General features: G+C 42.1%; 1 protein-coding gene across 9 annotated transcripts in view; it reads right to left on the minus strand.

Moving 5' to 3' along the window:
• Window positions 1-25,442, minus strand: part of MAP4K4 (mitogen-activated protein kinase kinase kinase kinase 4) — a 206,656-nt gene that overhangs the window by 45,020 nt on the left and 136,194 nt on the right. For 7 of the 9 annotated variants that reach the window (XM_061626826.1, XM_061626827.1, XM_061626825.1 and 4 more), the window contains 9 exons: window positions 24,180-24,234; window positions 22,787-22,865; window positions 21,126-21,301; window positions 19,184-19,256; window positions 17,875-18,085; window positions 14,020-14,181; window positions 12,079-12,165; window positions 11,241-11,441; window positions 3,626-3,787 (listed from right to left, as the gene is read on the minus strand). In XM_061626826.1, the coding sequence (XP_061482810.1) occupies window positions 3,626-3,787; window positions 11,241-11,441; window positions 12,079-12,165; window positions 14,020-14,181; window positions 17,875-18,085; window positions 19,184-19,256; window positions 21,126-21,301; window positions 22,787-22,865; window positions 24,180-24,234 (1,206 nt within the window). The remainder of the gene's footprint in view (window positions 1-3,625; window positions 3,788-11,240; window positions 11,442-12,078; window positions 12,166-14,019; window positions 14,182-17,874; window positions 18,086-19,183; window positions 19,257-21,125; window positions 21,302-22,786; window positions 22,866-24,179; window positions 24,235-25,442) is intronic. The other 2 variants (XM_061626828.1, XM_061626833.1) reach the window with 1 other exon arrangement.

The following is a 25,442-nucleotide window of genomic DNA, read 5'->3' on the forward strand; positions in this document are numbered from 1 at the left end:
GGATAGGTTTTGGTGTAGTGGTTAAGGTGTTGGACTATGACTCGGGAGACCAGGGTTCGAATCTCCCCAACGGCCGTGTAAGCTCCCTGGGTGACCTTGGGCCAGTCACTGCAGGCTCAGAACAAATTATGGGAGAGGAGGCTGCACAGGCCTTTCGAGCCTGTCAACACAGGCCCCATATTCCCCCTTTGGTTGCCAAAGCTGGGTGTGAGTTCAGCCTAGGTAGGGGGCACTAGACAGTGAGGGATGTGGAGGAGGCTCTGGTAGCCTCTACTGGCCATTGTGTGGGCTCTTTGGTTAGGCTTACGGCCTTTTGCTAGACCTGGACCAATATGAGGTTTAAGGTACTTTATTCTATTAATTTTATTACATGGTGGCTGCTTTGGGGTGTGTGGAGTTCTTTGGTTAGGCTTCCGGCTTCTTGCTAGGCTCAGGAATATATTTGGCTGAGGTAATTAATTCTATTATTATTATATTACATGTGGCCTTTGTAGGGCCGGGTGAGTCTTTTGGGCCTTTCAGCCTTCATATTTGGATACTAATGGTGTGCAGAGATGACAGGGTTTGCTAGAAAATGTCTAAATCACCCTAACTTAGATGACAGCGATCCTTTTCCAAGTGTCAGTTACACATTCCTTGTTAACTCTGAGACAGAAGTTGCATTTATTTGAATTTGGTCTCATATCAAAAACAAAGCATATGGCATTTGTTATATTTAAAGAGAAATATGAAAACTTCTCCAGGGAATTGAAGGTCTAGCAGATGATAATGTGGCTTGATGGGTGGATAGGAATAAAGAGGAAGGATAGCATACTTATCAGGCTCTTATCCTCATTTCCAGGATTTTAGACCTTACTGACAAAGGGGGCTGCCTTGACAGGGTCTTAGACTCTTGTGACACGGAAGCTGCCTTTTAAGATCCAGGCAGACTCTTCACTCTTTCCTGATGATTTCACAACAAAAACATTTCTGATACCATTTACCTGAAGTCATATATAGCATGCAACTTTTACACTGGCACTTCTACTTTGATATGTATGATATCAGTTACTTGAAATCAATATAGCTTGCAAATTTTGCATTTTGAATATTTATTCTGATTGGTGTTTGGAAACCTGCTAGGAGAAAGCTGCAGTGGGTCCAAATATTGGTGACAGCAGCATATCCTCAGTCGCTGTGCTTTAGAGGAACTGGGTTAGGTGCAATGAAATAGTAGTTGGTAAAGTGTACTTACTCATAAATGATTTCCTTCCTTTCTTTGCAGAAGGTTACATGCAACAGTGAGATATGAGGCCAGAGGCCTTCAAAGGTGTAAGAAGAAGCCCCCAGCATAAGCTGCTTAGGGACATGTGTCCCTCCCCAGTTAGACTCGAGGTACTACGAACTACGCGTACAGGCTATCTGTTTTAAGGGGAGGTTTGTCTGTGTTATGGTGTTTTCCTTTTGGTTTCCCAATCCCATACTCCAACTCCCAGCTGGCCTTCATGGCCTACAATCTTAAATCTGCCTTGGTTATGGCAGTAATTGCCAGGGAAAGATTGTAAAGATGTACAGTTGGGCAGGGTTCTTGGCCCCTTCCTGGATGCCCCAGTTGGTGTAAGGTCCTAAAAGGCAGCGGGCAAATTACACCTGATTAACCACCAGTCTTATTTAAGGGGTCAGGCAGTAATGGATTCATACCAGATAGTCTAGGAACAGCGCGCTACACTTCATTCAACATGGTGTGCGCCTGCGGCAGAGGTGCCTTATGCATTTTTATGTGGCAGAGCATTACCTATGGCCTGCTATATTTCTCGCATGGAGTGCTTCAGCTGCTTCTGGGAGGGGGCAGTCAGGAGACAAGTGGGCTCAGAAGCAGTGAGGCACTATCTGTATGATTGGTTGTTCATAGGTATGGCAGATTTTGGGGTGCATGTTAGTACCTGAGGTCACAGTTTATACTATGGCTATGTAACTGGGGTTCCCTTGACAGCTGGGAATAGGGAGGGTTCTGCCCCAGTGTTCACCTTTCTGGGTATCGACTCTGGGGCCCAGGGCTGTAGGCTGCCCTGGGACAAGCTTGAACTGTTGCAGATTAGGATCCTGGAGTTTTCAGGGGCCAAGAAAGTGTTTCCTTTCTGCCCTCCAGGTGTTAGGGGTCTTTTATGGTGGGTTATGATGCCATGGCAGGGCTTTCACAGCCTTACTACAGGGTTCAGGGTTATGGTTGCCTTATGCGCCGACCTGGCTGTGTGGCTCTTTCCTGCGGCTGCAGGCCTGGATTTAGGAGGGATTAACTAGGGATTTCACCTTTCATTAACTCTTTCTCGGTGTGTTGGAGGTAGACTTATGGGCAGAAAGGCTCATGACCATGGGCCAGGTTTCGTAACTCCCTTATATTTAGGAACACTAGGGTTAGGGCCCTTGTCTGTTCCTTTGTTCTTGGTTTCTGAAGTGCTGTACAAACCGCACACTGGGAGATTGGGGAACAGAGTCGGAGATGGCCATAAGCCTATATGTTGCCCTAGCATGATCACCAGCTATCAGAATGCATAAAGGGGCTCCCAGGAGTCAGGGCCGCAGGGGCTGTGCAAAGGTGGCCTATTCGTGTGAACTGCACACTGGAATTCCCATGGAGGGTAGAAATAAAAGCCCATCTGTCAGTGTGCTACGAGGCATATGGGCAGAGTTGTCCTTTCAGGCCAAGGCAGATGGCTTTCAGGACCATGCAGATGACTCTGGGATATGTCATGTGCTGGCCGGCTGGGTGGGGAAATACCCACATACCCCGATTCTCATTCCCACCTGGGAATATTAGTCAGGGAGGTGCCCGGTGGTCCTCACCCTTCAAAGTTCAGCAGTTGCATGCAACGGTCCTCACACTAATTTAGAGCCTTTGGGAGGGAGCAGGGGTTGCTGGGGCCAGGTCAGACTCTTCCCTACGAGTCTGTGACCAAGGTTAATTTTCAGGCAGACCGGTGCAAGGGTCACACTATCATTTTTATCCTGCCCCAGAACTGGACACCTGCCCTGCGAGGGCGTTATAGTGTTCTTGGATACCTGAGGCTCCAGGCATGGTTGTCTGATATTCATGAGGAGAGATCTCCCCACACAAAGTTCGGTTTAGCGTCACAAGGCCTTTGGTACGTCTGCTGAGGTTATCATACTTTGGACACATCATGAGAAGACAGGATTCACTAGAAAAGACCATAATGCTGGGAAAAACAGAAAGGAGTAGAAAAAGGGGAAGGGCCAAACAAGAGATGGATTGATTCCATAAAGGACAGCACAGAACTGAACTTACAAGATCTGAACAGGGTGGTTTATAACAGATGCTATTGGATGCTGATTCATAGGGTTGCCATAAGTCGAAATCGACTTGAAGGCACCTAACAAAGAGGAAGACATGACAGAGATAAGTTCTCCCAGGATTAAAGGAACAGGTATGTGCTGATGCAGTATTAGCTAGCCTGGTTTAGTGCAGGAATTACAAGTCATTCACATATTTGAAAGCGATTCTGTTTTCCAGGACGCAGTCATCCTCATGTCTATTGTTGTATTTATTGTTTGTATCTGTGGGTTTCCACTCTGTCTGTCATTCGCCAGCCTCTCCCACACCTCTAACATAGACATCCTCTGCTTTTACCTGTGGTTCCATTGGCTTTTGCAGTGAAGGCTGAATAGGCTCGGAATTTCCGTTTGAAAAGGACTCTGATCTTGAAGGCACCGGTGGCTCCAAAACTTTGCTTGTCTGTTTAGACTGTGCTTCAGGGGAGCCCTGATTATTTTTTCTGTATCTATCATCAACCTGAATGAAAAATCAAAGTGTGTGAACTCAACTTGCCTGTTCACCATTACATTTAATTGTATCAGTTTAATTGTATCATTTAATTGTAACAGTTGTATCAATTACTACAGTACACTGTCAAAGTTACAATACTTTCTAACTAGTAATGCAGTTTTGTTCTTGACAACAAAAATGGTCAAACTTCTAAAAGGATGGTAGTGAGACAAAAGCAATGTTTTTTCATAATGCAGTACTGCAGAGACTTTCAAATTGTGTGCCAAGAAACCCTGGAGTTCCTTAGAAGGCTTGTCACAAGCTTTGCTATCAAGAATGGCAGAAAAGCTTCCACTTCCGATCTTCACCTACAATGTACAGCTGAAGAAGAGAATGTGGTGTGTTCTAAGGCACACTCTTAATGCGTGCTTTGCAAGTTTCCTGGGTGAACTGAGTGTGCCTCCTAGAAGATGCAGAGGAAATTCACCACTAACATCCCCACCCATTCTGGACAATTGTTTTTCTAGCTCATTGTTTCCCTTCTTTTGCTGCGGGGTAGACAAAGAGTGCCCTCCAGATGTTGCTGGACTCCAGCTCCCATCATCCCTGACCACTGGCTATTATTTATTTATTTATATACCGCCCCATAGCCGAAGCTGTCTGGGCGGTTTACAGTAACTAAAAACATTAAAACAAATATACAAATTTAAAACACATCTTTTAAAATTTAAACAATTTAAAAACACATGCTAAAATGCCTGGGAGAAGAGGAAAGTCTTGACCTGGTGTTGAAAAGATTAACAGTGTTGGCTCCAGGCGCACCTCGTCAGGAACATCATTCCATAATTTGGGGGCCACCACTGAGAAGGCCCTCTCCCTTGTTGCCAGACTCCCAGCTTCCCTCGCAGTAGGCACCCAGAGCAGGGCCTTGGATGTTGAGCGTAGTGTACGGGTGGGTTCGTATCGGGAGAGGCGTTCCATCAGGTATTGTGGTCCCAAGCCGTATAAGGCTTTATAGGTTAAAACCAGCACCTTGAATCGAGCTCAGAAACATACAGGCAGCCAATGCAAGCGGGCCAGAATCGGTTTTACAAGTTCGGACCGTCTGGTTCCCTGTTACCAATCTGGCTGCTGCATTTTACACAAGCTGCAGTTTCCGAACTGTCTTCAAAGGCAGCCCCACGTAGAGTGCATTGCAGTAATCTAACTTGGAGGTTACCAGAGCATGGACAACTGAAGCCAGGTTATCCCTGTCCAGATAGGGGCGCAGCTGGGCCACCAACCAAAGTTGGTAGAAGGCACTCCGTGCCACCGAGGCTACCTGAGCCTCAAGTGACAGAGATGGTTCTAGGAGAACCCCCAAGCTATGAACCTACTCCTTCAGGGGGAGTGCAACCCCATCCAGGACAAGTTGGACATCCACCATCTGGTCAGAAGAACCACCTACTAGCAGCATCTCAGTCTTGTCTAGATTGAGCCTCAGTTTATTAGCCCTCATCCAGTCCATTGTCACAGCCAGGCACCGGTTCAGCACATTGACAGCCTCACCTGAAGAAGATGAAAAGGAGAAATAGAGCTGTGTGACATCAGCATACTGATGGCAACACACTCCAAAGCTCCGAATGATCGCACCCAACCGTTTCATGTAGATGTTGAACAGCATGGGGGGCAAAACCCCATACTGGAGAGTCCTGGGTGCCGAGCAATGTTCCCCAAGCACCACCTTCTGTAGGCGACCTGCCAAGTAGGAGCAGAAGTACCACCATGCAGCCCCTCCCACTCCCAACTCAGCCAGTCTTCCCAGAGAGGCAGTAATCACTTCCCTGGCCTAGCCAGCTGTTCCATCCCTGCTAGCTTTTATTAGTCGAGAAGGGCAAGGATCCAGAAGTGGTTGCATGAACCTGTCAACGTCCTCAAGCTGTACCAACTGAAACTCATCCAAGAAATCGGGACAAGACTGTGCTCTGGATACCTCACTTGATTCACCTGCTATAACACTGGAGTCTAAGTCCTGGCAGATGCTAATGATTTTATCCTGGAAGTGCCTAGCAAATTCATACAGTGGGCCTCAGATGGTTCTACCATGTCCCTGGGGCCAGAGTGTAATAGCCCCCAGACAATTCTGAAGAGCTCCGCTGGACGGCAGATTGATGATTTGATAGTGGCAGCAAAGTATTTTTTTTTGCTGCCCTCACTGCCCCTAAATACAGCTTACCATAGGCACTTACCAGTGTATAACTGCATCCACTAGGAGTTCGTCTCTATCTGCACTCAAGCCGTCTCCTATATTGTTTCATTGCTCTCAGCTCTGGGGTATACCATGGAGCCATACGAGCTCTACACAGGAGAGGGCGCTCAGGAGTAATCATGTCAACCGCCCGGGTCATTTCTGTATTCCACAGTTCAACCAGGGTTTCGACAGGAGTGCCAGCCGTATCAGCCAGAAAACTCCCCAGAGCCCTTTGGAAACCATCCGGATCCATTAGTCTCTGGGGGCGGACCAACTTAATAGGTCCCCCACCCTTGCAGAGGGGAAAAGCCACTGTAAGTCTAAACTTCAGCAAGCAGTGATCTGTCCATGTCAGAGGGACTGATGTAAGCCCCCCCCCCCACATGGCTATGCTGGTTGAGGTTCATGGGAGTTGGAGTCCAATAACATCTGGAGAACACAATGTGCTGTGGTGTGTCTTTGGTTTTCCATTGAAAAGAAAGATGATGCAAGCAGAAAAATGTTCAGTCCACAGTCCCATGGCTAAATAGATTACATGGGCAAGAAATGTAAGGACCTAACCATAGATCTGTTACAATTTCCTGACTGGCTCTGACAGTGGAAGCACATTATGGGTGAGGAACCTCTGGCCATGGCCCCAATCATGCCCCCCAGGGGGTCCCTTTCAGCCCCCGAGGCCATTTTCCTCAAGCCACACCCACCAGCTAATGTCACAAGTGATGTCAGCTGATGGGCAGAAGGACAGGGCTTAATCCTGTGTTGGCTGTGTGATCCTGTTCGCAGCAGGCAACAAGATCATGCTGCCAAAGCAGCAGAATTTAATCCACACTCACCAGCTGAGTGGGGATGAAAGCTCTATACAAAAGCACCCTTTGAAGCAGCTTGCACATGCGAGCTACTTCAAGGATGCTTTTGCAAAGGCTTTAAGAACTCCTGCACTGCCGTTTGCTCAAGCGGAAGAGTATGGGCTATACTAAAGCCTTTTCCAAGTCTCCCTGCCTTTCATTTTTCATTCTCTACAATTGCGAACTTAAAAGGGGTTGGGGGTAGAGACTTGGAAGAGTCTTTTTCAAGTCACCCCACACACACACACACACACTTTAAGTTCCTGATCACAGAGAATCAAAAAGGGAAGCGCAAGGGATTTTGGCAGATGGGCACCTCCCGCCAATCATGTGATATTATAACGACATCATGTGATTTACAGGTGGAGAGCCCTGCCCACCTGTCAAATTCATCTCACAGGGCAGATGTGATTGATTGATTGATATTGCACCCTTCCTCCCAGCAGGAGCCCAGATAAAGATCTGGCCTGTGGAGCCAAAATAGTTCCCCACCCCTGAAGTACATGAATAAGAGTTTAAGAGCCTACCAGGATTTATTGCCATTCTGTGGCGACTAAAAACAACCATTAAGTCATAAAATGCCTTCAAATTCTTGGGACCATGAGGCTTAGCAGGCACCAATGGTGGATTCTTTTTGATATCAAATTAAAACCTTGCTGTCTACACCGGGGTTTGGATTGTACTATTTGTAGCTTGGAGGGGGATCTGCTTAGTAGTTGTATTATTGGGGTTGCTGTCGTCTATAAGAGTTCCATCTCACTCACCAAGCACCATGTTCATACAACTACTGGCCTGGAGTATTTGCACCTTGTGTTGGGCCAGAGGAACAGGCTGGGAATCCTTTTGGTGTACCGCCCACCTTGCTGCCCAATGGCTTCCCTAACTGAGCTGGCAGAAGTGGTCTCGGATATATTGCTGAAATCCCCCAGACTATTAGTACTGGGGGATTTCAACATTCATGCCGAGACTACTTTGTCCGGTGCGGCTCAAGACTTCATGGCTTCCATGACAGCCATGGGGCTGTCTCAATATGTTAGTGGCCCAACACGTGCATCGGGGCACACTCTTGACCTTGTTTTTGCTACTGGACATGGGGATAGTGATCTGGATGTGAGGAGTCTTACAACACTCCCTTAGTCATGGACAGATCACTGCTTGCTGAAAGTTAGACTTTGAGTAACCTCTTCCCTCTGCAAGGGTGGGGGACCTATTAAATTGGTCCGCCCCTGGAGACTAATGGATCCCGAAGGTTTCCAAAGGGCTCTGGGGGATTTTCTGGCTGATAGGACTGGCGCTCCTGTTGAAGCCCTGGCCGCTCTGTGGAATACGGAGATGACCCGGGCTGTTGACACGATCGCTCCTGCACGCCCTCTCCTGTGTAGAGCTCACACAGCTCCATGGTACACTCCAGAGCTGAGAGCGATGAAGCAAGATAGGAGGCGGCTTCAGCGGAAATGGAGGCGAACTCCCGACGGATGCAATTATGCGCTGGTTAGTGCTTCGACAAAGTTGTATGTAGGAGCGGTGAAGGCAGCCAAAAAACATCATTTTGCTGCCACTATAAAATCATCTCTCTCGCCCAGCAGAGCTCTTTCTAGTTGTCCAGGGGCTTCTTCATGCAAACCCTCCGGACATGGTGGAATCATCAGAGACCCGCTGTAATCAGTTTGCCGATCACTTCCAGAATAAGATCTCATGCATCTGCCGGGACTTAGACTCTCAAGTTATAGCAGCTGATCCTAGTGAGGTGTCCGGAACACAGTCTTGTCATGTTTTGTTGGATGAGTTTCAGTTGGTTCAGCTCGAGGACGTGGACAAGGTGCTTGGACGGGTACGTGCAACCACTTCGGTACTAGATCCTTGCCCCTCTTGGCTAATAAAAACTAGCAGGGATGGAACAGGTAGCTGGGCCAAGGAAGTGATAAATGCCTCTCTACGAGAGGGAGTGGTCCCTAGCTGTCTTAAAGAGGCAGTGGTGAGACCACTTCTGAAAAAGCCTTCCTTGGACCCAGACAATCTTAACAGCTACAGGCCAGTTGCGAATGTTCCATTCCTGGGCAAGGTCTTAGAACAAGTGGTTGCTGGCCAGCTCCAGGCGCTATTGGATGAAACCGATTATCTAGATCCATTTCAATAGGGTTTTAGGCCCGGTTTTGGCACCGAGACAGCCTTGGTCACCCTGTATGATGACCTATGTCGGGAGAGAGACAGAGGGAGTGTGACTCTGTTGATTCTCCTTGATCTCTCAGCGGCTTTTGATACCATCGACCATGGTATCCTTTTGGAGAGGCTCGGGGAGTTGGGAGTTGGAGGTACTGCTTGGCAGTGGTTCCGCTCCTATTTGGCGGGCCGTCTCCAGAAGGTAGTGCTCGGGGAACATTGCTCGACACCATGGGTTCTCCAATATGGGGTCCCGCAGGGGTCAGTTTTGTCCCCCTTGCTTTTTAATATCTACATGAAGCCGTTGGGTGAGGTCATCAGGAGCTTTGGAGTGCGTTGTCATCAGTATGCTGATGACACACAGCTCTACTTCTCCTTCTCATCTTCCTCAGGTGAGGCTGTCGATGTGCTGAACTGTTGCCTGGCCGCGATAATGGACTGGATGAGAGTTAACAAACTGAAGCTCAATCCAGATAAGACTGAGATGCTGTTGGTGGACGGGTTCTCTGATCGGATGGTGGATATATGCCTTGTCCTGGACGGGGTTACACTCCCCCTAAAGGAACGGGTTCGTAGTCTGGGAGTCCTCCTAGACTCTTCCCTTTCACTTGAGGCTCAAGTAGCCTCGGTGGCAAGGAATGTGTTCTACCAACTTCGGTTGGTAGCCCAGCTACGTCCCTATTTGAGTAAAGAGGACCTTACATCAGTGGTACATGCTCTGGTAACCTCGCGTTTGGATTACTGCAATGCGCTCTACGTAGGGCTACCTCTGAAGACAGTTCGGAAACTACAGCTAGTGCAAAATGCGGCAGCCAGACTGCTAACAAGAACAAAGCGGTCTGAGCATATAACACCTGTCCTGGTCCACCTGCACTGGCTGCCAATATGTTTCCGGGCTAGATTCAAAGTGTTGGTATTAACCTATAAAGCCTTATACGGTGCGGGACCACGTTACCTTGCGGAACAGAACGCCTCTTCCGATATGAGCCCGCCCGTACACTACGTTCTGCTACGAAGGCCCTCCTCCGGGTTCCAACCCATAGGGATGCCCGGAGGGTGATGACAAGATCTAGGGCCTTCGCGGTGGTGGCCCCCGACCTATGGTACAGTCTCCCTAAGGAAGTGTGCCTGGCGCCGACGCTGCTTTCCTTTCGGCGCCAGGTTAAAACCTACTTATTCTCCGAAGCATTTTAATCTAAATTGATTTAGATTTAAATTTAAAATGTTACTGCATTGATTTAGATTGTGTTATTTTGTATCATATTGTGTTATTTATTGTATTTTTATGCTTTGTATTTCTATGTTCACCGCCCAGAGAGCTATTGCTAGTCGGGCAGTATATAAATTTAATAAATAATAATAATAAATAATAATAATTTTATCCTGTGATGTTTTACTGCATTAATTCTTGTTTTATGCAATATATAACCCCCTAATATAGGGTGGGACAGAAATATTTTAATTAATAAACTTCTGTCTACCAGTGGACTAGTTTGTGAATGAGAAGTGATCCAAGAGACTGTCACTTCAACTCTTGCCTTGACCGTGGACTCGTTCGCCTTTTAACTTTGGTTTTCTTGTAATATTTTTAAATTGTAAATCACCTTGAATGACTTGACAGAAAGGTAGTAGTGTAGCAAATAAATAAGTCAACAGATAGCCTTGAACAAGCAATTGTGTGTGTCCACCTCAGGCCCCTACCTGCAATGTCAGCATAACACTGACTTACCAAACAGGATTACTATGGCAATGTACGTTGAATGCTTTGAACACTGAAAGTGGTATACAAATACAAAGTATCAGAAGCTAACTTATAAAACGTGATTATAAGAGAGTGTGTTACATATATGAAGCTGTTCAAAAAGTTTCTCCTAACAATATGATAGCTCAACAAAAGGGCAGGTAAAAATTAACTTATCTGAAGAGGGAAGAGGTTTCCACCTCACACTTAAGCTTTGAAACACACTGTCTCCCGTTTCTGTTCAATATGAAACAGTGGGTATCACTGCAATGGCAATGCTATGTAAGGGTCAGAATGCTGAACTAGGCCTGGAGACATCTCGGTTCAAATCATCACACACAATCTAAGCTACTTCCCAGAATTATTCTAAGGATAAAATATAGGAGGGAGGAACCATGTATACTGACTTGAGCTCCCTGGACAAAAACATGTTACATAAATGTATTGAATTAATAAATGCTGAAAAGAGCATGCCAGATTTCAAAGCTTTGGACCATCAGTTACCTCCCGGGGTCTTTCAGTAGGCTCATAATGGGATTTAAGCTCAGGGGTATGATAATTTTGTTTATTTCTTTCTTGTTGCTGCTGCTGTTGTTGCCGCCTGTGGTCATGCTGAAGTGACAAAAGATAGGACTGCTCCTGTTGCAATTGACGCTGGAGCCTCTCTGCTTGCCGGTGTTCTTCCATTTCTCGCCATCTGTATTCCTTTGAGAAAACAAGTCAGCATTCAAGACATGAATACCAAGGTTAAGGAAGGCACTTGCCTATCTTCCTCTTGGAGAGTTATATGTTTGCTGTGGCTAAAATGCAAGCGAATGTACCAACCATTAAAATTGGACCCAAAGGAGCATGTGTTTTTTTCTTGAAGTTTTATGCTAACCTTAGCAAGATCAGAAACCTATAGGATTTTTTAAAAAGAAAGTTTAAGAGAGCAATCTAGTGTATTCTTGAAGAACAGTGTAGTTTTGGTGGTGAGGGGAAGGGGGAAAGGAGTCAACAACCTGACCTTCATATCCAGTGTTTAATAAAATACATTATGGTCTGCACTCTCATTATTCTAAGGAGGCTTACAGGGCTGTTCAAAAACTTGACTACCAAACCAATGCTGTCCCAACTTTAAAAAAAACAGATAAAACTACTCTTATTGCACTGTGATTTATCACCATACAGTATTTTTCACATGTGCCTACCAGCCCAATATACTATAGCATAAATGGCTTTTGTTCTAAGCTCTATTGTGCATACAGTAAAGTTCAGCTGTGTCCAATTGAGGAAAGACTGGGACACCAGCCAGAAAAAGGGATCCTATAGCTACTGAACAAAACAGATACAGGTGCGTTACCAGTAACATGGCCTGCTCCTGGAGCAGCTGCTGCTGAAGAATTTCCAAGTGCCGCTGCTCCTCTTCTAGCTGTCGCCTGATATACTCCTGTCACATAGAAATTACCCAGCAATAAAATTGTTCACAAAAGGAAAGCATCGAAACCACCTGAGTAACACACCAAAAAAAACAAACTACCCCAGGCAACCTTCAGGTGTCAATTCACTTCTGAATTTTGAGAATCCTTAGTAAACAAGTTAAGAAAGCTGTAATATCGAAAGTGATGGCTGAAAAGTAATCCACTAAAGACAAAGATGGTTTTTGAGAAAGTTGGGTGGGGAGAGTTCCTAGATTGTCTGATGAATTTTGAAAATGTTTATTAAAAAAAGCGAAAGTGTTCTTGAAACAAGTTGAGAATTAAAAACACAACAAGTCTTACCAACACAGCCAACACAAAATCACATGCAACTTTTATGAAAATAATTAGTTTTAGGCACTGGGTGATGAACCGTTAGCAACAGCTGGAGCCAGGCTTCGTTAAGGCATCTGTTTTGCAAGCTTCCCACAGATAATCTCTGCCAAACACAACTCTGACCTCAACTGTAGATTATCCTAGCCTCTATCATCAAAGCAGACAATGCCAATCTTGCTGAAGTATGTGGTGGTTATGACAAAACACAAAACAAACAAACATCCATTAGAGAACAGATATAAGACCAAAAGCATTTTCATCTGGAAATCTAAGTCTACACTTCAGAAATCAAAAACTGCTTCATCTGGTCCACTAAACCAAGCCTATATATGCAGCACCATATTCAAAGCTAAGAATATCCTACCATGCAAATTAATAAATGTAGGTAATATAAACACATGCACTCAAACACATAGAGACAGTGTATGGAAAAGCAATTAATGATTCAGTGCTGTGGCAAAATGGGAGCTACTTGAAATCTTATGAAGGAAAAAAATGATGTATACTAAGTTGTTATATGTGCCCCCTGCAAACGCAAAGTTCAGGTGAAGTGAAGAGGGATGTGTAATTTCTTAAAATCAGCCATAGAAGTGGAGTTTGTCCTAGCTGGAGTATGTTCTAGCTGCCTGGAGTATGTCCTAGCTGCCACTGTATTTTTGGGAGTTTAAAAAAAAAATCAGGAAAATTTACTGCAATTTCATAGGACAATCTAGCACATATTGGAATATAGCACAGTAATAGCAGGTAATGTTTCTGCCAGTATGTGGTTCAGTTACATATTATACATTCTTACAACTCCAGAAATCTCAAAATAAACTTCATAGCAGAAATATATATATATTCCAAGTACAATAATGCATAGTGGCAGGCACCATACCTTCTGGATGAAAAGCATTAACATTATTTCAGATGCAATTATGTGGCCACTTACTCTGAACATTGTTTTCCTAGTACTGACATTGATACTACATTAAGGCATTTAAAATGTATATTATTTATCAAATTATAATTTATTGTAAGCAGGAAAGATTTATGGGTGAGGCTGATGGATTACCACCACAATTTAGAAAGCAGGCCCCTATTACGGCATTTCAGCGTGCATGTCTATAAAAAAATACATACAGTGTGAATTGGCATTTAAAAATTGAAACAGCACAAAACCTAGGGGCTATTTGGCTCTGTATAATGAAGATAATAGAATTCATCTGCTATGTTAAATAATTTAAATGTCATGGTTCTGTGTAAGAAATTTTTGTACTTCCATAGCCAGAGACTAAGGAGGAGAGTGAAAAGCCAATGTTCAATATAAAACTCGGATTGTTCAGTCTTCTCTGGGTTTCCTTCACAACCTTAAATGTGATCTTATTTTTGAAGCTAGTTTTTTATCTTTGAATAAGCAAGACATCAGATACTTCCTGTTGCTTTTCCTCAGTATTTTGTTCCAATGTGGGGGGCAGTGTCATACGTAATTTGCATTGCTTCAGACTTACCTGCTCTCTCTCCACTCTCCTCTTTTCTTCTTCTGCTCTCCTTCTCTCCTCTTCTTCCTTACGTCTCTTTTCCATTTCCTCCAATCGCTTCTTTTCCTCTTGTTCTCTCCTCCTTTGCTCACGTTCTTGCTGTCTTCGAGCTTCTCGTTCTCGTCTTTGTTGCTGCAAGTTTTTTAAAAAATTACAATGTATATCATTGCAATGTATATCAATGTTTTAATTGACTACTCCTTACATCAATCGTTTTTCTATCTAGAGATGCATGAGGAATTTGTTTTTGTTTTTTTTGCAAATTAAGTTTAAATTTTATCTGAGCTGCATCTCCTGGATTGATTTGCAGAGTAGAACACAGGACTCCTTCAGATTTCACATTTCCAAAAATTTCAAATGCAGTTTTTGACTCACTACAGTATCAAAATGCAGCCTATTTTGAGAGGAAATACTATAAAACACATATTTTGTTTAATTTTTTTCCATAATGCAACACATGTACGTATTTAAATGTGAACTTCTGTGTCGATTTTTTTAAAAAAATTAGGATTAATCTTAAAACAGCATGAAACAAATTTATGAACGAATACATGCAAAAGTAACACCTACTAGAAACTGAATATTTATCTACCCATTGTTATATCAAGTTTAAAAACACTTCTCAACATGATGTGTTTTTAGAAGTAGGCTTCCAGTGAAAATTCCTAACTGAAGTTCAGTGGGAGATCTTGGGCCAGTCAGAGTCTCTTAGCCTAAGCCTAACCTAAAACAAGAAGGGAAGAACCATGTATGTCATCTTGAGTTCCTTGGAGAAAAGGTGGAATATAAATGTAATAATAATAAATTGACACCAAATGGATGAGATTATCAAGAACAAAACCAGTAAGAAACATGTGCCATTGATGCAGAAAGGCTGTATATGATTAAAGTGGATCAAATGGTGAGATCTGCTCTGTTTTCTGGTATTGCTTGGAAAACAACAGAACACTTATTTCTGTTTCAAGAATGCCATGATCTGCTAGCAATGGCAGTATACAAAGAGGGAAGAGGTGCCTTGTTCAGCGCTGCTGCCACTGATTTTGCTGCTGGCAGTGGGAAATTGAATCAGGGCCTGGCAGGCCAGTTTAGACCTACAAGCCAGCAGTTTGCCAGCGTAGAAAGCCCTTGCAACCCATCTTAATACTGTTACAAAGCTCCAGCTTTTGTTGCTTTGTTGATTTGCCTAACATCCAACCTGAAGCGTTCTACAGCACTCAAAAGTCTACTCACTACTTTTAGTTGGTCTTAATAAAGGTACTACCCTAAAGAACAGGTTGCTAGAAATGTACCGCAAATGTTCACCAGCACCTATGCTGGATTCACTGCCATCTCAAGGAATAGTCAGGGTTTCTCACATTCAGACCATACACTCTAATTAATATACCACACTGGCTTTCAAACTCGTCTTTAAATTCTATAAAGAATGTTATTTTCCATATCTTTTTCCAATGCAACTCTGCAAAAATCTCTGTCAAATCCATCTGGATGAGTGCCAACACTGGGAAAGCAAGTCCATATTTTTAAAGTGCTGGCATTACATCCTCAGAAAATACTTAATGGTATAAAACACTCATGTAATTCCTGTCACAAAACATCATATGAAAAATACCATGTATACTCCCCTTAAACCCACTAACCAAAATAAACATCAAAATTCAGTCCCTTTAAGTATGTAATAAGGGACTTCAAATCTTGAAAACATTTCATTCAACTTCCCTTGATTTGTTTTCCTGTATTTGAAACACATAAGGTGAATTAAGGACACAGGTCTCAAGAGCCTTGACTTTTTTCACTTTCTGATTTGCTTCCTCTTCTCTCTAAATAGTTTGTCTTAGTCAACATTTTTCTAATAATCACTATTAGTTATCTGGCCAAAACAAATCAAAATAGCTTAAGCATCGGTTTTTCTGTTCTTTTTCAAACCAGAAGGCTTTTCAAGTCAAATTTGCATCAGTCAAACCAGTAATAGGGAGCAAGGCAACAGATTTCAATGACATGTCTTATCAATACTTAATTCTCCATGGTATATTGCCATATCTTTGTTTTTAAAACCATGAGATAGACTGAATCATTCTAAGCATGTACCAAGTGTTTCTGCTCTGCAGAGCACAAAATAATCTAAGATATTAAATGTTTCTGAACATATGCAGAATATTATCTTTTCAAGAAACTAAAACCCTACAGAAAGTATGGAAATACGTAACACACCAAACAGAAAGTATTTTTCTAGGTGTTATGTTCTTCTGCTCTGGCCCCCAGTCAGGAGTATAGAATTCTGTCTGAACCACTGCTATCCTGGTTTACTATCCTAGATATAATGTATACCTCTGCATATGTACCTACTTTAAGCAAAAATATATAAAATGATATGCTTTCACATCCTGGTTTGGAGAGAGCTCTCAAAGCTCTCCCAAAGTTAGTATGTCACAGGAAATTGTAGGTTAAGAAACTAGTGTCATCAAAACCAGGGGCACAGGAGGATTGAAGGAGAGGGCCAAAGAGGGACTGCTTTTTCCTTGGCCAATAAACCATAGTTTATCACAGTTAAACCATGGCATCTAAACTGAGCCAAAATAAAATCAAACTTTTAAACACTCTGCCAGTTTTAGGCTAGTACATCCAATGTCTCCATTAAAAAATAATTGTCATGGTATCTGGCAATATGAAAGTTCTGTTTGGTGTTCAGTCTGTGACAGCTCCATAATAACTAAACGCCAGAGTCAACAAATGCTTGTCTGTGAACCAGCTCTCAGGTAATTATTCGAACGTCTTTCAGTCTGTTTAGTCTTGCCGTTTGTATGAAACTAAGACAAGATGATTATATAAGAACTTATATAAATAAATATATATTACTCCAGAGCCCAATTTGAGCATTAATATCCTTACATTTATCAATATAGAGCACCTCGCCCCTAACCTTTGCATGAATGGCACAGCCATCTGTAGAAATGGAGCTCTTGCATCTATGTGTGAAGGTTTCCTTAAATCAGGAACTCTTGATCGTGCAGGGTTCCAGATCAAATGGAAGCCTTTCCACATACAGCTATACACATGAAGGCTCAAGTTGTTTCTGTTACACTTTTTGTGTGAAGACTAAGAGGTAGGCTATCAGATGTATCCTCACTCCCAGCTCCAGTGTTGATGAGCACACCCCAAGTGGGTTTAGATTAAATGGTGAATAATCCATCAGACAGATGTTGGTTAATTTCAGCATTTTTAACCTAGGTTTACATTTCTTTTGTGGGCTTTGTACCTGAGTCTTATGGTGCTACTGTTCAACAGCCTATAAAAATGTAAATGGACTGCCTTCAAGTCGATTCTGACTTATGGCAAACCTACGAATAGGGTTTTCGTGGTAAGTGGTATTCAGAGGTGGTTTACCATTGCCTTCCTCTGAGGCTGAGAGGCAGTGACTGGCCCAAGGTCACCCAGTGAGCTTCATGGCTGCGTGCGGATTCAAACCCTGGTCTGCCAGGTTGTAGTCCAACACTCTAACCACTACACCACACTGGCTCTCCCAAAAGCCTATACTACTTAAGAAAAAACAGTCTGATGGCCATCAGGCTTTAGTGCCAAATTCAAAAGCTGCAGTATAGAAAGGAAGTCAGACAAATAAATAAAAATAAAACTTCCTGTTTGGCTTGGCTATTCCTGATAACTAGACCTATTGCCTCAATCCAAGTATGCAGGCATTACAAATGCTAAGCAGCAGGTGTTGATTCTGGGACTCTAAACTTCTAAGAACCTGAGGCAAGAATTCGTATTCTTTGGCCTTTTTAACAAAAGGAGAAAAGAGTAGCCTTTTCAATCTTGGCCTGTTTCTACCTCTTCTAGTCTCCTCCTTTGCTCTTTCTGCTGTTCAATGCGCTTTTGTCTCTCTGCCAGCAGCTGTCGTTTGTATTCCTCCTGCTCTCGCAACTGCTGTTCCTGTAGCAGCTGTTGTCTCCGAAGAGCCTCAGAACGTTCCTTGTTTTCCTGCTGCAATCTCAGGAAATCACGTCTGAGGGTAGATTCTCCAGGCACATTAACAATAGAACTGTACGAAGAGAAGGGGGAGTTATTAAAACCCAAACAAAAGCTAGTAAGTAAATAACTTGAATATCTTGCTGGGAAATTTTTCATTTCACATCTTTTTTTGATTCCCCCCAGGGAGCACTAAAAATGTACAGTTACATTGGAGGTGGAGAGAGTGTCAAGTCAACAGAAAACAGCATCAGTCAATTTTCTACAGAACTATGAACAAAAAGCTGTTTTTTAAAAAAAAAGTCTAAAGAAAAGTGATTACCAACTCACACCTGGTTCTTAGTAGTCCAAAGGTTATTCATTACAGTGTCTCAAGTATCTTGATGTTTTGAGGTGTTTATCATGTCCCAAGACATTTCCTCAGGCTACCATGGTCTGATCTTTCAAGATCTTCATACTGAGCAAGCAAACAATATTTTACATTTCCCCCACAATGGGAAATGAGGCCACTGCTTTGCTTCTGGTCAAGTGATACCTACATATCCGTGTACCTTTTTTATACTGCCCTTCATTACTGGAGTTTAAAACGGTATTTCATTTTCACTTGTGGGGAGAACCAGGCCCAGACAAAGCAAATGAGCTTCATAGCTAAGCTGGGATTGGAACCTGAGCTTCCTGTTCCCAAACAAAATGCTCCATTTGCCACATACTAGCATCCAATTCTAAACTGGCAGGAAATCCTAAAAGGGGTCCATGACAAAGGATACAACAGCACACACCCTTGTCACTCAGACTCTTTATTCTACACCTATCATTGTTATTCTGAAGATTCTAGCCCTGCCTTTTAAGAATAAGGCCCTAGTTTCATGTAGGATAGGGCTATCAATGGCTGCTAGTCATGATGGCTATGTTCTACCTCCACTGTCAGAGGAAGTATGATTCTGTATACCAGTTGCTGTGAATCACAAGGGAAGAGGGTACTGTTGTACTCAGGACCCACTTACTGGCTTCCCATGACATCTGGTTGGCCACTTTGAGAACAGGATGCTGGATTAGATGGGCCCTTGGCCTGATCCAGCAGGGCTCTTCTTATGTTCTTAAGTTCAGATGTTCACAGAATTTTAGCTGACACCTACATTTCTTATTGGTTCATTAATTAAATAAACACTACCTTGGCTCTCCTTCTTGTTCAGGCACTTCTTCTTCCTCTTCTTCACTTCCACTATATTCATATTCCGTTTCATCTAGTGGATGTGGGATGGGGGGGTTGGGGGGGGGAGACAACAAACGTAACAATTCTCTTGAATGGTTAAACCCACATCCTGAAGAGAACACATGAGTTCAATGCAGAAGCTGTTTTATCAACAGAACTCTTTGCAGTTCTTTTGAGGTAAAAATAATAGATAATTTCATTAGCATTAATTTAGAATCTACAGTTGTAATGTGAAAAGGTCACTCTCCCAATGAATTTTAGGAAGACCATTTTAGAAATGCATGCAAATTATTCACACTTGGAAGCCATCCTTAAGTGTATCTCTATTCTCAGAACACAAACATTTTTGCTGCAGTCTACAACACCACTCAACCAAATGAGAAGCATGAAAAGGGTACATTTCAAACAATATTAATTATAAACAAAAATTCAATGCAAAAATTTAGATGCACAGTATGTCAATATCACAATTTGTTTCTCCAACTCACTCTACCAAAGGCTTTCAGCCCTCTCTCAAAATTACCGCTACAGTGCTTGGGAGAGGTCAAAGATAAATATTGGGGCTGACATCCAAAGTGCTATTTCATGTGGAATTTTTGACACTATGTATCTAAATAGCAGACGGTCTGCCATACCATAAACACCTTTTGCAATTTGCAATTTTGGTTTGCCATATGGCTCCAAGAGTGAGGTGAGGACACTGCTGATTAAGAAATACGTTCACAGCCTATTGGGTATGCATGCTCTTGGAAACTTCTAACTTTTCTAATACACACAATATTTATTTATTTATAACATTTATACCCCATCTTTCTTTCATCATAGAAACCAAGGCAGCACTCATATGGTTCCCAAGCAGTCTCCCATCCAGGCACTGACCATACCCACACTTGCTTAGTTTCAGCAAAGCAGTGGCCTCATGTACCTTCAGACTATACCATAGTACAGTACTGATCTTCTACCCATTTTTCAAAGTACAGATGGGCAACCTATGGCTTGGGGGCTGCATGTGGCCCCAACACTTCCTGAACCTGTTAACACTCCTCCATCCCATGAGTATTCCTTCATTCATATTTGCTTTCTCCTTATTTTTCCCGGTGTTTTGTTTTTAAGTGTTGTTTTTAAACTACTTAAAAAGAGGGAACAATTAGAAGGAATAGTATTTTATTTGATAAAAATAAATTTATTCCCCTGCCCTTTTTTTCCTGGTTCATGATAATGGGTAAAGAAAAGTTTTCCCCCTCTCCACCTGTTTGAAGACAAACTGGTTCAGTGGTTTTTATTCCATCTTAGTTAGTTCAGAACACTTTTGATTCTGATTAAAATATGGTCTTCAGTGCATCTGGACTCTCTCTCTGCTCTTACTGTCAGTTACCTGTGACAGCAGAGATTAACAGCAAACCATGCTATCAGCAGAGGTCAAGAATCACTGGGATGTTGCATAAATAACCATTGCAACAAAATGATCAAGTCTCAATTTGATGTAAAACCTGCAAATGCCTCCCCTTTGACATTGTCAAACAAATCTTCCTCTCCTCTTTCATTCTATTCCTTTGCTTGTGCGTCTTGTCTGGAGGCAAAGCCACACAGGAAGTTGGGATCTCTGTTCTGATCACCATGTGGGACTGAAAAGATAAGCCTCCCCACACAACACCCCATCATCCCAGTAAGAATAACCCCACTCACACCTGTAATTATTTAAGAAAAAACAAGATATGTAGCTGCACACTATGTATTAAATGAACATCTAATCTGCTCCTTAGAATGTAATACAGAATATATGTGTTTATTTTAATTTTATGTACAGCACCTAGTTATGGTAGCTGCTCTAAAACAAACAGTGCTACTACTACCACACACACAAACAAACTGTGCCTGTAGTTTCAAAATGATCACATACCCTTCTCTCCTCTCTTCTTCCTGGTTCTGTCTATGTGATCTTTAAGCTGGATTCGGACTTGTCTTTCATTTGGCTGATCACGTATAAATGGATGTTTTAAAAGCTGCTCTGTAGAAGGCCGTTGCATATAGTTCTTCACTAAACAGCCTTCTATAAAACTAAAGAACTTTTTTGACCTAAGCAAAAATAAAATTGCACATGTTTAAGTCATTTGGCAAGATCAGCATTTATTTAGCAAGGATCCTTTGTATCCTAAAAACTGGCAGGACTGAACTCTGATAAACACACTTGGCTAAGTCACAAAAATGCAATATAAATTTTGAGGACAATGACTTCACAAGGAAAAGCAAATTATTATGTGTGTATATATCTGGATACATTAAGAAATGTATAGGAACAAGTAAAAAATCATTCTTCGTTTGCTCTAGCTTAATAATAAATAAAAACAGTGCTGCACAACTTTAGAGAGTAAAGGGTAAATAAGGGCCTGGTTTAAAGAGCCCTTTTTTGTGAGGAAATAGCTTTAAATTGGCACAAGTACCCATTCTAGCTGATCAATCAATCAAGAGATCTTTGTGAGCATTAGGCACTCATACATACAATTCAGCAAAGGAACAGTTCTATTTAATTTCTTTAAAATTCTTGTGTAAAGGCTTGAAAATGTTAGTACAACCCCCCCTGCATTCCTAAACATAACTACAGTCACCTTTCCGTAGTTAGTAAGTAGTTACGTAGTTATTAGTGGACAAAATTATACATTTTTAGCTGTGCTTAAAAATATAATCTGATAAAGTTAGTGCATTTATCTCATCTGGTGAGTGGGATAACTATTCTATGCATTGCTTACAATTATAGTGAAAGATCTAATGAATTTTAACAAATACCTTCAACATGAAAGCTAGAAGTCAATGACATTGTGCCACTCCCTTATTCTATTTTGTGTGAGAAATTAAGAACTTGCATGGGGCATAAAACCGACATTTTCACCTTCAGTGGCTGCACAGTTTGTCACCTTAAAAGCTGCTCTATCAACAATGTCTCTTTTTTGTCCTACCCTTAGAACTCAGAAATAATCTAGGCACTTCTCAGTTCGGGTTTTGGTTCAATAGTGCAGAATTTTCAGACAGCTGAAAGTTATTTTTAAGGCCTTGGGAAGTAACACAATGGCCACTTTGGGACATAAAACTAAACCCAATTTAGAACTGCATAAACATGTTTGGCATCCTCCTGGATTTGACTGCTACCCTCTTCCTATTCTTCCTGCCTACCTGGAGGCAAAATGAAAGCTTTTGCTTTCTTTCCCTTGTTATTTCATTCAAACCAAGGACCATGTCTTAACACTAATCTATTGTTTGTTTCAACAAACCAGTTTCATAACTCATGATGTGAACTTGGCTTGTTATGAAACCAACCATAGTTAAGTATTAAATCACAACCCTTAGTTTGGACATACTGATAAGCCACATTTAAGGGATAGTCAAAACTTCTGAACTCCTCCTGCAAGCAGCATGGGATCATAGAAGCCTGGGAAGAGACAAGGTTAATTCATGTAGCACTAAACCATGGTTTAGCATTCTGCCCACATATGGCTATTCTGCCCTGTGAAAGAAAAAAAGGTTGTCACAACAAAAACAAAACTTCACATTAAAGCAGCCACATACCACTTCTTGGATTTTAGCCGTGGAGGAGGATTCCTGGGAATAAGAAACAGGGCTCTCATTGGATGCATGTCACAGAGGGCTAGAAATAATAATAAAAAAGTATTGCTTTCTCAGTTTATCCATTTTTTCTGATTTGGTGTCTGTAGATACTTCACAATTCCAAACAAACAACCTGCCCTTCACCAGCAGTTCCCAGGGTGGGTTACAAAAGTTTAAAATTCAATATTAAAAATAATTAAAACAAATCGCAATCACAAGAATACAATAGGTTCTGAAAACATACATCTCAGGTGTCAAAGACTGGGGTAAAGAGGTGTGTCTTTAGCATTTGTTGAAAACTGTACAACGGTGTACAGTTCCTCTTTTGAAAGGAATTCAACAACTTAGGGACTGCCACAGAGAATGCCCTCTCCCAGGCCACCATTACCCAAACCTCTGAGGGGGGCAGAACTATCAAGAAGGCCCCCTCTGCTGACCTTAACACTGGAGAGAGTCTGTAGGGAAGCAGGCAGTATCTCAACACATTTCATTTGGGTTTTAAACACTAGTGTGAGCACCTTAAATTGGGCCCAGAAACAAACTGGCAACCAATGCAACTGTTTTAGAAAGAGGGGTTACACAAGTTTTAAAAGCAACTCCAGCCAATAAACTGACTGCTACATTTTGGACCAGTTGAAGTTTCTGAGTCGTCTTCAAGGGCAGGCCCATGCAGGAACCTAATTTGGAAGTTACCAGAGCATGGAGAACTCTGCTCAAGTCTGTCTGTCTGTCCAAAAGGGGCCACAGGAACAATGACAGACTACAAACAACATAAAATGCAAGAACTAATTTTCCTGATAACTCTGAAACTGACCGTCAGTCAGAATCACACACAGAGCTACCACCTGACCCTAAAGGCGATCTGTTTCATTCTCTGCTCTGAGGCATTTTTTGAAAGTTGCCATTTCAGATAACCCATAGAATCTGGAGATAGAAAAATAAAAACCAGACTTGAGACTGTCCACTGCAGATTCTCCTTTAAAGTTATGTAAACACAATGCACTGATACTGCTGCTTTGTATCTACTGCAAAATCTAATGTTTCTCATCAGAAAGCTTATATGGATTCAATAACCCTGTAATACAAGGTTTCACCTATTGTTTTGTTTCTATTGCCCTAACACAATCACAAAGGAATGGTTTGGCACAGTGCTATCTGGCAAAAAGCACTACTATTTATAGGATTTTATTTTTATGCTGCTAAAGGAGGTAGGGTGGGAACCCAAGAGAAGAAAAAATCACCATTGTGCTTTCAAAAATCTGAAGTGTAAGCTTAGGTTACAAAGAATAAGTCAAAATACAGGTTTCAAATAGGAAAAAATCAGGCAAATAGAAAATGGATACATATCACTTACGGGGAGCACCTTCTGCCATCTCTATGGCTGTAATGCCGCATGACCAAAGGTCACTCTACAAAAAGAGACCACATGTTAGCAAACATATTATCCTTTATTCCTTGTCTGTCAGTCTCTGATGTACTGCATGTTGAAGATTAGAATCACATTCTAGCTTTCTAAAAAAACCCTTACATTTTCTTTTTACCTTGTTATGACTGGGAAAAACAATACACATATACTAAAATTTAAACTGACTTATGAATAACAGTATGCAGCACCTATGCAGGCAGTTTTCTGTAGCCAAATGCAGTCTTTGTTAACTCAAACTAAGGCTATGTTGGATTTAAACAAATATCACATATGTTTTGTTTTGTTTTTTTCTTTACACTTGGGCCCTCAAACAAGTACATGTCCTCCCCTTCTCATGAAGTAAGATTTCTGAAAATTTTAGTCAACAGCTTTTTGCTATTTGGTGAAGCTCTGAACATGTAATTACATAGAAACCAAACAAAATTGAGGGCTTCTGATGTGAACAGAAAGCAAAGATTGAGCAAAGCTAATCTCAGAGAAAACTCCTAAAATACACATTTCAAGAGGAAGACTCTGGAGAGGTCGTAATCATTTGCCAATATGTTGCTTATTCTGTTCCAAAACCATTAACAATGAATTTCTAATTATAGGAAGCAAGAATATTGTTGATACTGCTGCTTTTCCATGGACCAGGTTGTCTTAAGCTCTGATTCCCAAGTATTCCATCAAGTATTCCATCTTGTATGACAAGACACATAAAAGGAAAATATTTTCTGGATGTTTGGTAGATAGAAACAATTGTAACATACTGTTGCTGGTAAGAGATATAATTGTCTCTGATAGCAATAATAGAAAGGAGATACTCTCTGGGTGGAGTCAAGACTGATTTCCCATAAGAAACCCACTAGATGGCAATTTGAGAACATTATGACAACCAAGAAGATGGCTTTATTCACTGCTATAACAACTGCAAATTCATAACAGTATCTATGCCACAATTTACCTCCTTCAGCATATCATGAAGCACCGGGGCTCATTTCCTGCAATCCCATTCCAGTATCTCATAAACTCAAGGGACCATTCTGTCAAAGCAGCTGTTGAGGACCCATGGAAGAAACTGTTCTGGAATACAGCAGGGGTAGCCAATGCTTCCAGATGCTGTAGACTACAACTCTAATCAGCCCAGTCAGCATAGCCATTGGTAAAAGGAGCTGTAATCTACAACATCTGGAGGGCACCACATACAGCAGA

The sequence above is a fragment of the Rhineura floridana genome, chromosome 5 (assembly GCF_030035675.1).
Source record: "Rhineura floridana isolate rRhiFlo1 chromosome 5, rRhiFlo1.hap2, whole genome shotgun sequence".
Lineage (NCBI taxonomy): Eukaryota > Metazoa > Chordata > Lepidosauria > Squamata > Rhineuridae > Rhineura > Rhineura floridana.